Source organism: Ziziphus jujuba, chromosome 12 (genome assembly GCF_031755915.1).
Source record: "Ziziphus jujuba cultivar Dongzao chromosome 12, ASM3175591v1".
Taxonomy (NCBI): Eukaryota; Viridiplantae; Streptophyta; class Magnoliopsida; order Rosales; family Rhamnaceae; genus Ziziphus; species Ziziphus jujuba.
Window position 1 is genome coordinate 9020291 of NC_083390.1, and position 14755 is coordinate 9035045.

At 26.5% G+C, this 14755-nt stretch overlaps 2 protein-coding genes and 1 non-coding gene across 3 annotated transcripts; all 3 read left to right on the plus strand.

The window, feature by feature from the left end:
• Nucleotides 1-6381: 6381 nt before the first annotated feature.
• LOC107428781 (glutathione S-transferase U17) lies at nt 6382-9035 on the plus strand. Its single transcript, XM_048463279.2, has 2 exons — nt 6382-6774; nt 8466-9035. Exons 1-2 carry the CDS (start codon nt 6457-6459, stop codon nt 8838-8840), a joined length of 693 nt encoding a protein of 230 aa, XP_048319236.1. The 5' UTR covers nt 6382-6456; the 3' UTR covers nt 8841-9035.
• Nucleotides 9036-9457: 422 nt separating this feature from the next.
• LOC107428790 (glutathione S-transferase U17) lies at nt 9458-11538 on the plus strand. The gene is made up of 2 exons (XM_016039380.4): nt 9458-9889; nt 10973-11538. The coding sequence occupies exons 1-2, from the start codon at nt 9566-9568 to the stop codon at nt 11345-11347; spliced, it is 699 nt and encodes a 232-aa protein (XP_015894866.1). The 5' UTR covers nt 9458-9565; the 3' UTR covers nt 11348-11538.
• Nucleotides 11539-14584: 3046 nt separating this feature from the next.
• TRNAG-GCC (transfer RNA glycine (anticodon GCC)) lies at nt 14585-14655 on the plus strand. Its single transcript has one exon. It is a non-coding gene; the product is annotated as a tRNA-Gly (tRNA).
• Nucleotides 14656-14755: the final 100 nt, after the last annotated feature.

The following is a 14755-nucleotide window of genomic DNA, read 5'->3' on the forward strand; positions in this document are numbered from 1 at the left end:
TTGGGCTTTCTATGAGTTTAGCAATCATGGAATTTTTGTTTTGCATTAGACGGCAGGATTTTCGAAATAAAACAACTAATTTCTTTTTTTTTAATTGAGATGGAGAATTTGAATTTAAAATTATTATCTAAAAAATAGTAACTTTGTTATTAGATTTTCACAAATGGAGGGCTCCAAAATCCCAACTAACTTTAAAATGTGAAATTTATTACCAAGTCTTAATAATGTTTCCCCTTTGTCATTGATACCAAGATTCAAAAAATCAATATCGATGGAAATATCGAGAATTTAAAATATGGAAATTTTTATGAAAATATTGGAAAGTATCAAATATAAGTAAAAAAATTTTTAAAAAAATGATGGAAATTTATTTTTAAAAATGGAAGTTTTTATTAAAATTTTAAAATTAGCTTATTTAATCCATCAATTATCAAACTGATTATAAAATTTGTTAAAATATTGAATTGATATTATATTTTTCTTAATCAATTGATTTATAATAAACATTAATGATCATAGATAAAATATTATTAATAAAAATATGTCAAAAATATATTTTTTAAAAAATTATTTATTAACTAAAATATATAAAAAGATTATTAAAATTATATTGTATTTCATAAATATCATCTTAATACCATATAGAACTTATGGATGGTTGAAAATCATTAGTCTCTTTCTCATTTTAATTTTGAGATGTAAAATGTAAAAAGTAGGCATGAAAAAATGTATTTTCCTGATAATTTTGCATATAATTATTAATATGCCAATCATATGGATTTTGCATTATTTGTTAACTATGTGCATAACTACTACTCTTTGATGGTTGAGTTTTAGATGGTACCCATGAGTTGCTACTTGATGATATTGCATAAATATCCATTAAATAAGGATCATAAAAATGACTTTCAACCCTCATTGATCCAAAATTCATAGAAATCGAATCATTTTCTTATTGTAACATCTCCATTATAGATTTCTTTTTACATATATAGTCTTTTCCAATAGCATTGATTCCTTGATCTGTATCTTTACTTCAATGATCTTCATCTTGTGTTCCATGTGTGTAATATTGTTCACAAGTAAATGGGCTTAATCCAACTTCTCGACTTAGTGATTCCCTTTGGCCACTACCTTTTCTAACTTCTAATTCAGATAATTTATTGAAGTTTTCTTTGATCAAGATTCAAAAAATTGATATCTTTGGAAATATCGAGAGTTACGGTGCGGTTTGTCCGCATGTCGACCCGCACCAAAGCCTACGCTTTTTTAAAAAAGCATCGGCTTTGGTGCGGATCTGCATGCGGACGGACCGCTCTGTAATCTCCTCCTATATACATATATAAAGCTTCAAAAAAAATTACATAAATTTTATCCGTTTTATTTTGAAACCCATATATTCTATTAATCTATTGAAAAAATAAAAATATCGAGAAAATCAGAGATATTTTAAAATATAAATGGCATAAACGACATTTTTCCTTCCTCGTTGCTCCTCCTTTACCCTTATTGCTCCTCCTTTACCCTTGTTGCCTTGATCTTCAATTGTCCTTTGAATCAACTTTTGCAGTAGATTTCTTTCCTTTGGATTTGACGGGCTTGTAATTTACTAATTAACTCAGCTATTGAAAGAGTAGTCAGATCACATAACTCTTTTATTGTAGAAATTTTTTATTCAAACTTGTTAGGAAAACTTACCATAATTTCTCAATCAATCATTTGCAGTTAGAAGTGGTAATTTAGCTCATGATTCGATGACATGATTCTAAAATGATAAAATGTGAAATCAACGGATTTAGATTTATTATAAATGGGTTTTGGTCCAATTCGAATCAATCCGTTTAACACGATTAATAACCGTATCAATTTCGGATTGACCCGTTTAGTCTGAAATTGATCCAAATTGATCCATTTAACCTGAAAAATTGACCAATTTTACTAAATATGTCAATTCAATCTGACACGATTATAACTGGTTTAAATTATAACTTTAATATATTAAATTTACTATTAATAAAACTTAACTAATACTTTCTTATTATGAAATATAAAACATATTTAAGTTTATATTATTAGTTTTTTATTAATTAAAGAAATAAAAAAGAAAAATTATTAAAATAATATTTATTTGCTTAAATATAATATGTTTAATACATGTATAGATTTATAAACATTGAAAAAATAAAAATTAATATGCTTAAGAATATTGGAGATGTAGAAAATTAAAAACATATTTATTAATAAATTTTTTTATATTATTTTAGAAAAGTAGTATTAGGTTTATTATGTATATATATATATATATAACTATTATACGAGATTGTTATATTATCATATCATATATTATATTATTGTAAATTTGTAACTATAATTATATGGTTTTATATATATATTTTAATTTTGGATCAATAAATTGCTAAATTATTTTTATTTTAGATGAAAAAAAATAATTAACTTAAATAGGATAATTTATTTAATTGAATAAATTTCATATAAACAGATCGATTTCATATAAACGAATCAATTTCATGTAAATAGATCATTCTGACTCAAATTGACTCATTTAATAAATAGATTACACATGTCATATCAAATTATCTGTTTATTAAATAGATCGTATTCAAATTAAAAATTTCTGATATAATTAATAAACGATTTGAATTCAAATTAAATTATTTCGATATAATTAATAAATAAATTAACATAATAAAATATGTCTCCAATTTGAGCATCACAAGTGTTTTTTTTTTTTTTTTTTAAATGAATGTTTGTATTTAGCAATACGAGGGATTAGAGATGCCTTAGCAAAACGAGTAGTACAGTTAAAAATTTATATAATTAGAAAGCATATAAACAAACTAAAAAGGTATTCGATCAGGATCATCTTCTATTTTAAGATTAAAATTGTAATAACGAGTTTATTTTGGAAGTATTACTTTAATACTTGCACAAATTTTGTAAAATTTTAATTTATTTGAAAAAAAATTATTGTTTCATATTATTTTTTTGGGAGAAATAATTCCCACAAAGGAAAAATATATATATATATATATATCAACTAATAAACTAGTAAGCCGCAAAGGGCCATCCTCTAATCAACAACAAAAATCATTACAAATAAGATCAAAACGTGGATGAAATTTAACTTTTCGTACTTCTGATCCATTGTAGATTTTTTCGTAGATCCACCACATAGAGTACTATTAACAGTGTTTTTTTCTCCTTGTCCCTTTCCTTCCATCTTTTCTCTTATTTATATTGCTGTGTTTCATTTTTCCGGAGGTACCTCGTGTTCCATTTTTCCTCTTCTCTAGAACTGCAATTCAGGAAACCTTCGTCCTTGGCTGGTGTGCTTCAAATGTCCCACAGCTGGTCGCTATTTAATGATTTATGTCCTTCGTTGACTTGTATTACTTCCCTGCTTCTCCAATGCATATCATTGTCAAATATGACATAAAATTACTTTTTTATTACTCCAACGCAAGTGGTAAATTTTATCAATCTCATTTTTATGTAAACTTTAATTAATTGACAAATTTTAACGGTGAATCTTATTATATTAAAGTTTATGGTGCCACATAATTTAATTTATTAATGTGATTTTTAAATTTTAATTGTTTTTAATTGATTAAAAAAATAAAAATGAGCGAGGCCATAACTATAATATTTAAAGTATTATAATTTTATTCATAAAAATGCATTTTATCATTTTTTAATATTTTTAACAATATTATTTTTAGCATATATCCTTGGAAAATCAATATTGATCATTATAATAATTTTTCTTTCATTCAATATTTTTTTTTTCTAATTTTTCAATCATAAATATAAATGATTTATCAACTTAGATGACATCATTTGATTATTGAAAAATTAATCTTAAAATTTGATTTTAATATTAATATTTTTTATTAAAAAACTCAAATCAATATCAAAGCATCTCCAACAGCACTGTATGTTGCCATTGTAATGGCAAATTTTGGCATAAATGGTGCCTTTTACCTCTTCGAAATTGAAAATTGCATTTTTGATCGGCACCATGATTGCAATTGTTAAATTTTGATCATAAACCTCATTATAATAAAGTTTATGGAATCCACTATTATTTGATACATTCTTTTAATTTAATATTTAAATTATTACAATTTTATTTTTTTATTAATAAAAATTAACCTCATCATCAATTAATATTTATAATTTGTCAAAATCTCATTTTTTAACATGTACAATTGAAAAAGCTATAATAACTTGGACAAAATATTTATCATTGGACAATATATGTGAATATCAAATTTATTACTATTATTATTATGATTTTTTTACCAAAATAGCACTTATGGTTTTTATTTTATTTATTTATTTATTGTTTTGTTTTGTAATAGCATTCGAGGACAGCTATTGCTAGCACCGATTCAATTAAAAGGCAATCCACAACCTGCCAACAATCTTGTCGTTGCTTTTCTGCCGACCTCCAGTGGTCATAACTCACCCGCTTGACCACGGCATTCGAAGGTTGTGGGCAGCCTGCTGACGATCTGGAAAAAATTATTTTAGTGTTTGGGTTATTTTTAAAAAGTTTTCTTTTACTTTCAATATAATTTTTTAGGTTTTCAAATTGATTTGAGGTTTTTCAAAATCGGTTTTACAACCGGTGGGCCTACTTATACTCCAAAGAACTAAAACAAAGAAAATAAAATGCTAATTTTTTTTTTTTAAAGTTAAATATGTAATCAGAAGTTGTCACTGATCAACAATTGTTTCAACGATGATCATAACAATTGATAAAATAAAAAAAAATAGTAAAACTTTAATTATTATCTTAATATTTACTAATAGTGTCAAAATTTTTTAAAATTTTTATTAGTCAAATGTTTTTGAGAAATGTTTTTTATTCAAATGGGTTTTTTGAGGCAAATTTTATTCGCACCATCTCAATTTTATTGTTATTTTACTTAAATTTTAAAATTTTGAAAAATTATAATTAATTTCTTTTTAGTTCCCTCTTTATATATACATATATATAATATATCCATTTATCAATTTTTATTGATTTCTATTAGTTAAAGATAAAAAAAATTAAAAATATATATTTTATAATTAAATAACATTATAAAAATATAATTTTTGACTTTTAACTATTAAAATTATATGGAAAAAATTTCTTATAATAGATTTAGAAAATTAAAAATGAGTAAATGATAATTTTTGAAAAGCATGAGAATCAAATAAAATAATGAATGTAATTTCTCTCTCTCTCTTTTTTTTTTTTTTTAACAACTTAAAAGGTAAGGATTTTCGTTCAGGTCAAGATTTAAATTTTAAACTTGATGGTATATTTTTAATGATTTTATTATTGAAAAGTATTTTAAATTTTTTTTATCATTTTTATATGATTTTCATAGTTTTTCAAATGACTAATGAGTACTTAACCTTTATTTACTTATGTATTTAATAAATAATTAGTTAAAATAGCCATTGAAAAATAAAAGTTTTAAAAATTATTTTTTGTTTTTTGCTTCTTTTTTTTTTTTTTTAAAGTTTAAAAAATTCAATAGAAAGAGAAATGATCTTATTTTTCTTATCATTTTAGAAAATAAGTAGTTTTCCATGAAATAAACATTTGTTTGTTATGTCTCTCGAGACTGTTTAAAGCTATAGAAATTTATAAAAAAAAAAAAAATTAGATGATTTTTAAATCATTTAATTTTTATTAATTTTTTGCATATATTAAAATTTATTAATATAATTTTAATATAATTAATATAATTTATTATTTTTATTTTATTATGTGTTAAAAAATTTATAAAAAAAATTATATAAAAATAAATGGTCTAAAATTTTTCTCAAAAAAAAAAAAAAGAATAAAAGAATAAAAGTGGTACTGTCCATTACACACCGAGATGCGGGCCACAGCTGAATTCTTTGGCTGGCAAGTCATCGTGTTTCAATTTCAGCCTCTCAACACGCCAACCAAACTCATTAACCATGAATCATAAACACAAAACAGATTAATGAGAATTGGAGTAACGGCCATTTCGGCTAATTGTTCTTTTGTTCTTTTTTTTGTTTCTTTTTTTTTTTTTTCTTTTTGAACCGGTGAACCAAAAAAGGGGAAATATTTCTCTCTTGGTCACTATTTAAACAGTTGGGAGAGAAAAAAAAAAAAAATTTGTTTCCCATTTACCATAAAGAAAAGAAAGACCCAGAAACAAAAAGAAAAAAAAAAATCATTTTCCATAAAACGAAACAAAATCTTCTTTTTAGCGTTCTGGTTTTCTTCGTTTCACACTACCAACCAATCACATTAAACTTTCCAGACCAAGCCAAATCCACATCAGCAAATCCATATCCTATTTATGAGCATTTATAGTCACCACCCATCTATATGAACGCCTAGCTCCACAGTCCTTGTGTAAAAATCTTTGAGAGCTAGAAAGAGAGGAAAAAAAAAAAGTCATGGCAGAGAGTAACGTGAAGCTTTTGGGAGCATGGCCGAGCCCTTTTGTTTTGAGAGCTCGGATAGCTCTTAATCTCAAACATGTGAGCTACGAGTTTCTTGAAGAAAATTTGGGATCCAAAAGCGAGCTTCTTCTAAAATCAAACCCAGTCCACAAGAAAATCCCAGTTCTTATTCACAATGATAAACCCATTTGTGAATCTCTGGTCATTGTTGAATACATTGATGAAGTTTGGACCTCTGGTCCTTCTATTCTCCCTTCTGATCCTTATGACCGCGCCACTGCTCGGTTTTGGGCTGCCTATGTTGATGAAAAGGTGTGTTTTTATTTTATTTTGTTTTATTTTTATTAATATTATTAACTTTTTATTTTTTATATGATTTGGTTCTTGGTTCTGCTTGTATTTTCATGCTTTTGATTTTTTTGAGAAGATAATATTTGATATTTAGAATATTATTACCAGAGCGAGGGTAGAGTAAGAATTTATGACATTTTTAATTATTAGCTATTTTTGGGAGATATCTTAGGATTTCTTTTTTTTATAAATAGAAAACAATTGACAACATTTTTTATTTTTTATTTTTTGGTTCAATAATTGACATCTTACTGAATCAATGTAATTAGCTCTAAAATTTAAAGGAATTAGGAAAGTTTGTCTTAAATTTTTATTTTTTTTCATATGGAGGAAAAATTTATATGATTCTGGAAGCTTGAATTTTCCGGAATATATATTTGGGACAAATTTTGTTCGGAACCGTGGAAAAAACGATGGTTTTTTTATTTATAAGTATATTGATATCTGTTTCAGTATAAAGCTATCTTCTTTTTCAGAGTCCGAATAAAATTCTTCACAGATTTCCCACATCTAAGATTCTTGTTATTTATATAATATTTTTGAGTTTTCTGAAATGATTAGTTTTATAATATGTATATGTCAAGTTTCCCAAAGTGGAAAGAAAAATTGTGAGAGCTACCAAATAAGATAATAAATTAATTAAAAAAATTATCAATTAAGAAATTAATATAAATTAATTATAGGTAAGTATCAAATTGTTTGCCAAATAAGATAATAAATTAATTAAAAAAATTATCAATTGAGAAATTCATAAAAATTAATTATAGATAAGTGAAACCGTAAGTGAATGGAAAATATTTTCATATTATTAGCATCGTTATTAGATAATAGTTGTTCCTTCTTGTATTGGCCCCTCAAATATTTATTCCAATCAATCATTTTTAAAACATATACAAATCGAATGATTTTAGGTTACAGGATGACATGCATTAAATTTCACGTCAAAATTGATACTATCGTAATCCCTATAACAAACATGAAGATATCCACAAGTTTGAAATGCCCCAAAAGCCATATAACAAATAAAACAAAGTGATTTCTATCCGTACTTATCTTTTGCCTACTTAAGTCATTTTCTAATTTTGGTTTAAAAGTCACATTGACAAGAAACTTATAGGATTTTAAAACATAGTTGTTGATGTTCCTGTCCCTTTTCTTTTTTTTTTTTTTTTTTTTTTTTTTTTTTTTTTTTTTTGGTCCGGTTATTCACCAGAAAGAAAACACAGCTTTTTTGAAAGTGACATATAAACTTGATTTAATTCATCACTATAAGAAATTTGGACTGGTAGGAAAGTCATGTTTGCTGTACAATGAGTTCAGTTTGCAGCGTGTTCAACCACAAAGATGATGTAGATTAAGCCCTTAAAAATATCCTTTTGTTTTTATTATCAAAAAAATCGATATCACTAGTTTTGCTTTTTGTTACAACATGAGCTCATCACCTGTAGGCTGTAGCGCACCACCTGCTAACCCCGCTATAATTAATTGGTTTTGTTTTAATTTAAAGATCTATATGGCAAATGAACCCATAACAACAACTAATTAAATTGACCTGTAAGGTGATATGGTCATTATTAATGAATCATCGATGGTTGACAAATAGCATTTTGGTATTTCCAAGTTCATAATATAGTTTGTGTTATTGTTTGTAGTGGTTCCCATCCATGAAGGGCATAGCAATTGCTGACGGAGAAGAGGCAAAGAAAGCAGCAGTGGATCAAGCAATAGAAGTGCTTGTGCAGATAGAGGAAGCATTTGGAAATTGTAGCAAAGGAAAGCCATTCTTTAGTGGAGACCAAATTGGGTACCTTGACATTGCATTCGGATGTTTATTGGCATGGCTAAGGGTTTCAGAGAAAATGAATGGTATAAAACTGCTAGACCAAGCCAAAACACCAGGTTTGGTGAAATGGGCTGAGAGGTTTTCTGAAGACCCTGCTGTGAAAGGAGTTCTTCCTGAGACTGATAAGCTTGTCGAGTTTGCTAAGATCTTATTTGCTAAAATGAGAGGTACTCCTTCAGAGTGATGTTGAAGATATATATATATATATATATATATATGTATGTATGATCCCAAAAATTTCCCAAATGGTGGCTTTGGGAAAACTATATTTATTATTATAGGTCAAAATTATCATCATGCTTTTGTTTCTTCGTCTGGGACATGGACATTTTATTATTTGACGATGTTTTAGTATGAAATAAATTGAGCTTTCTATGAATTTTGTAGTAATTATCTTATTTTTATTTTACGTTGGACGGTTAAGTTGTAGGAATAAAACAACTATATATTTTTTTAATCATATTGAAACAAAAAATTTGAATTAGAATTATCCTCAAAATAAATAATATTTTGTCACTGAACTGCCCCACAAAAAAAGCTCCAATGTCCCAAGTCCCAGCCATTCAACTTTAAAATCTGAGATTTATATCCAATATTACTTAAAAGCTGTTATTGATAATAAGTAATGCCTAACAAAAAAACAAAAACAAAAAAATCATTTTTCATAAGAGAAATGAAATCTTTACCTACTGTTCTAGTTTCCACGTTTCACACTATTATTCACCTAACCCCACAACTTTCCAAACCAAACCGACACAAAACCCCCCAATCAACAGTTCCGTATCTTATTTGTATTCATATTCACAACCCGCCTAGTAAAAGTTCAATGAACCCTTTAGCTCTACATGGTATCTGTGTTTGTTAGAAAAATCACTGAGAGCTAAAAAAGAAGAAAAAAAAAAAAAATCCATGTCGGAGAGTAGAGACGTAAAGGTCTTGGGAGTGTGGACGAGCCCTTTCGTTATGAGAGCTCGAATCGCCCTTAATCTCAAACAAGTGAGCTATGATTTTCTTCAAGAAACTAGTTTGACAGAGAAAAGCGAGCTTCTTCTAATATCAAACCCAATCCACAAGAAAGTCCCAGTTCTTATTCACAATGAAAAACCCATTTGCGAGTCTCTGGTCATTGTTGAATACATCGATGATGTTTGGACCTCTGCTCCTTCTATCCTCCCTTCTCATCCCTACGACCGCGCCATTGCTCGGTTTTGGGCTGCTTATATTGATGAAAAGGTATGTTTTTTTACTTTTTTTTTTTTTTTCATTTAACAAAAAATAAAGAAGATACAAATTTTTGTTCAGGAGAATTTTTGGCGTTCCTAATCTTTTTGCTATTTTTGGGAGATATCTTAGTATTTTGTTTTTCCTTTTCAAAAAAAAAAAATATATATATATATATATATATATATATATATTTTAACAAAAATAAAAAAAATTCAATAGAAATAGATTAAAGATTTAAGAATGGAATATTTTGACATCTCAAAGATCAAAAAATTTAGAGGAAATTTGATTTTGGATGTTTGAACTTTCAAAAAAATTTATCCACTTCTTAGCCAAAAAATAAAAAAAGAAGGCATTTTTAATTTTGTTTTATATGATAATCTTTAAAAAAATATATTTTTTTTTAAATATTAAAAATTTAAAATAGGAAAGTGATCCTTTGAAAATAGCCATTTACATTTTTAATGGGATGATATGAAGAACAACATATATTTATGATAAATTAAAAAATAGTTGGCAAATATGTAAGACAGGTTTGAAATGCCCCACAAACCATATATCATAACAAATGAAAAAAAAGTGATTTCTATTCCTAGTTATCTTTTGCCTACTTTTGGTCTTTATTTTATTTTTGGTTTCAATCGCATTTTTGGTTTCTACGAGTCATCACTCTGAGTAATTTGACTGGTAGACGAGTCATATTTTTGTACAATAAGTTCAGATTGCAGCATGTTCAACCATCAAGATGATGGGGATTAAGCCGCCCTTAATCAACCAATTAAAATACTACCATTTGCTTTTTAAAAATATCTTTTTGTCTTTATCATCAAAAAATCAAAATTACTTTTGCTTACCACAAAGTTCGCATCATTTGTAAGACTAATAGCAACTAATGTGGCCATAATTAATTAGATTTAATTTTTAAAATTATATAGAAAACGAACCCGTGAACTATGGGGGCCATTGGTATTGGATCATCAATAATGACAAAATAACATTTTTAATTAATTTATGGCTATATTTTGGTATTTTTCATATTCATAATATATAACAATATTTCGAACGGGTTTGTTTCGCATTTTTTGTTTGTAGTGGTTCCCATCCATGAAAGGCATATCAATTGCTCAAGGAGAGGAAGCAAAGAAAGCAGCAATAGATCAAGTAATAGAAGGGCTTGTGCTATTAGAGGAAGCATTTGTGAAGTCTAGCAAAGGAAAGCCATTCTTTGGTGGAGAACAAATTGGTTACCTTGACATTGCACTTGGATGTTTCTTAGCATGGCTAAGGGTTTCAGAGAAAATGCATGGTGTAAAACTGCTAGACCAAGCCAAAACACCTGGTTTGGTGAAATGGGCTGAGAGGTTTTGTGAAGACCCTGCTGTGAAAGGAGTTATGCCTGAGACTGATAAGCTTCTTGAGTTTGCTAAGATCTTATTTGCCAAAATGAGAGCTAATCTTCCTAAGTGATAGGATGAAGATACATATATGATCCCAAAATTTCCCAAATGGTATTGGGAAAACAATATTTATTATAGGCCAAATCTATTTACGCTTTAGTTCCTTAGGCTAGGACATGGACATTTTGTTATGAGAATGTTTGTGTAAAATAAATTGGAATGTTTGTGTGAAATAAATTGGGCTTTCTATGAGTTTAGCAATCACGGAAATGTTTGTGTAAAATAAATTGGAATGTTTGTGTGAAATAAATTTGGCTTTCTATGAGTTTAGCAATCATGGAATTTTTGTTTTGCATCAGACGGCAGGATTTTGGAAATAAAACAACTAATTTTTTTTTTTTTTAATTGAGATGGAGAATTTGAATTTAAAATTATTATACCAAAAATATAATAGCTTTTGTTATTAGATTTTCACAAAATGATATAATAACTTTTGTTATTAGATTTTCACAAAATGAGGGCTGCAAAATCCCAACTAACTTGAAAATGTGAGATTTATTACCAAGTCTTAATAATGTTTCTCCTTAAAAGGTGTCATTGTTATTAAGGTTCAAAAAATTAATATTGATGGAAATATTAAGTGTTTAAAATATTGAAATTTTTATGAAAATATTGAAAAGTATCGAATATAGATAAAAAATATAGATAAAAAAATTATAAAAAATGATAGAAATTTATTTTTAAAAATGAAAATTTTTATTAAAACTTTAGAATTAGCTTATTTAATCCATCAATTATCAAATTGATTATAAAATTTGTTAAAATATTGAATTAATGTTATATTCTTCTTAATCAATTGATTTATAATAAGCATTAATGAGCATAGATAAATTATTATTAATAAAAATATGTCAAAAATACATATTTGATAAAATTATTTATTAATTAAAATATATAAAAAGATTATTACAATTACATTGTATTTCATAAATATAATCTTAATATCATATAAAACTTCTAGGTGGTTGAAAATCATTGGTTTCTTCCTTATTTTGATTTTGAGATGTAAAATGTGAGAAGTAGTTATGAAAATATGTATTTTCCTGATAATTTTGCATATAATTATTAATATGCCAACCATATGAATCTTGCATTATTGGTTGACTATATGTATAACTACTATTCTCTAATGGTTGAGTTTGAAATGGTACTCATGAGTTGTTACTTGATGATATTTCATAAATATCCATTGAATAATGGTCATAAAAATAACTTTCAACCCTCATTGATCCAAAATTCATAGAAATCGAATCATTTTCTTGTTGTGACATCTCCATTATGGATTTATCTTTACGTATATAGTCTTTCCAACATCACTGATTCCTTGATCTGCATCTCTACTTCCATGATCTTTATCTTGTGTTCCATATGTGTAATATTGTTCGCCAATAAATGGGTTTAATCCAACTTCTCGACTTGATGATTCTCTTTAGCCACTACCTTTTCTAACTTCTAATTTAAATAATTTATTGAAGTTCCTTTTCACAATCTTTGTATTTTTGTTTTATCAAAATCCAATAAATAAAATTTATTAATGTTATTCGATTCAATTAATTCTATTTTACTTATATTACTAAATGTTTAAAAGGCAATTAAAGGGTAAAAAAACCTATCAATGAAGTTAATTTGATAAAAAAAAAACTAAATATCAATAATATTTATAAATTTTTTTAAAAAATTCAAAAAAAAATAAAATATTCCATGGATATTTTCGAAATTTTTAGTGAAAATTTTATGGAAATTTTAAAAATTTCCATGGAAATTATAGATTTTTTAATCAAATTGTTAAGGATTTGATGTGGATATTTTTACGAAAATTTCCATGGAAATTTTGGCAAAATTTTGGAAATTTCAATGAATATTATGGAAATCTTATCCATTTCCATTTTAAATCTAAATTTTATTTCGATCCCTTAAAAAAATAGAAATTTCGAAGAAATGTTGGATATTTTAAACATGATTGATACCTAATAGCATCTACCAATTTGGTGCAATTGGTGTTCCAATTATGCCCTAAATCTTTCACCATTTTGTCCTAGATGAATAGTATTGCATCATTCACCAATTCACTGTTCATATATATTTTTATTTTATTTTATTTAAGTTTTTAAAATTTACAAAACAGCTTTCAATATTATAATAATTATAACTTTTACCCCATATGTATATTTTCAACAAAATCAATTAATTTTTGGTACTAAAAATCAATAATCTTGCATAAACGATAGATAAAAGAAATATAAAGACAATATTCTTTTTTGGTGTTAGAAATAGTGCAATGAATTGGAAAGAAATTATTGTTTGGTGCAATAGGCTGGAGATTCTCTAATAGACTATGGGCACTCCAACAATAAAAAGTATTTGTTCCATTTCAATCCATATAATTATTTTTTAATTGCTGAAAGTGATTTTAAAATGTCTAAAATCACTTTAAAAAAGTAAAAGCATTTCTATAGTTTTTGAAAGAAAAAAAAATGTTAAATCACTTTTTGATAATTTTGTTTTTGAAAAATTAAAATATTTGATACTTTTAAAATAAGCATTAATTAAGTTATTCTGAAAAATGACTTTCTAAGGAAGAATTTATTCCAATAAATCATTTTGAAATGGACCTTAAGATTAATGTACACTATAGCAAATTGTGTTGCTTTCATTTTTTGGTTGTTGGATTTTTTTCATTTAGATATTAAAAATTTAATATGGAATAAAAAGGATAGAGTTTCGATTTTGAGAAAACAAGACTACTAACAAAAACGAAAATAAATAAATAATAATTAGTAAACAAACAATTTAGTGGTCAGTTTCAATTTTTTGTCTGTATACATACCTTAACATATTGTTTACCCATCGAAATTGAATCCCTTTTTATTGAGTTTTTCACTATTTATACCAACTCAAACTGCTATCTTTATCTGCCTTCAAATGACACCTCTGTTGAAAGCCTTTTTTAACTTCTAGCTCTCTCTCTCTGAAGGTCTCAAGCTGGCTAGAAGGATGGAATATTTCCACACTGAGTTGTCTCTTTGGATGAGTTCCACGGAAGTAACCTTTTTATATTTTTATGTGATAATGAAGGAAAAACCACATTTATTTTAATTGGTAATTTATTTGCCATTTAAATGCAGTATTTCATGTTAAACGATAGTGAAAAGTTTTTATTTCATGTCAACAACTTCATATGGGAAGTCTTGAGTGGCAATTCACTGTAAAATTGGTAAAATATTCTTTCTGAGCGTCTTTCACACAAGCACCAGTGGTCTAGTGGTAGAATAGTACCCTGCCACGGTACAGACCCGGGTTCGATTCCCGGCTGGTGCATTTTGTTCAAATGTTTTCTTCCCTTTTTTGTTTGTTTTTTAAAATCTCAGGACAAGTAAAGAATGAACTGGTGAAAATTGGGCCAGGGGTTGTTTTGTCT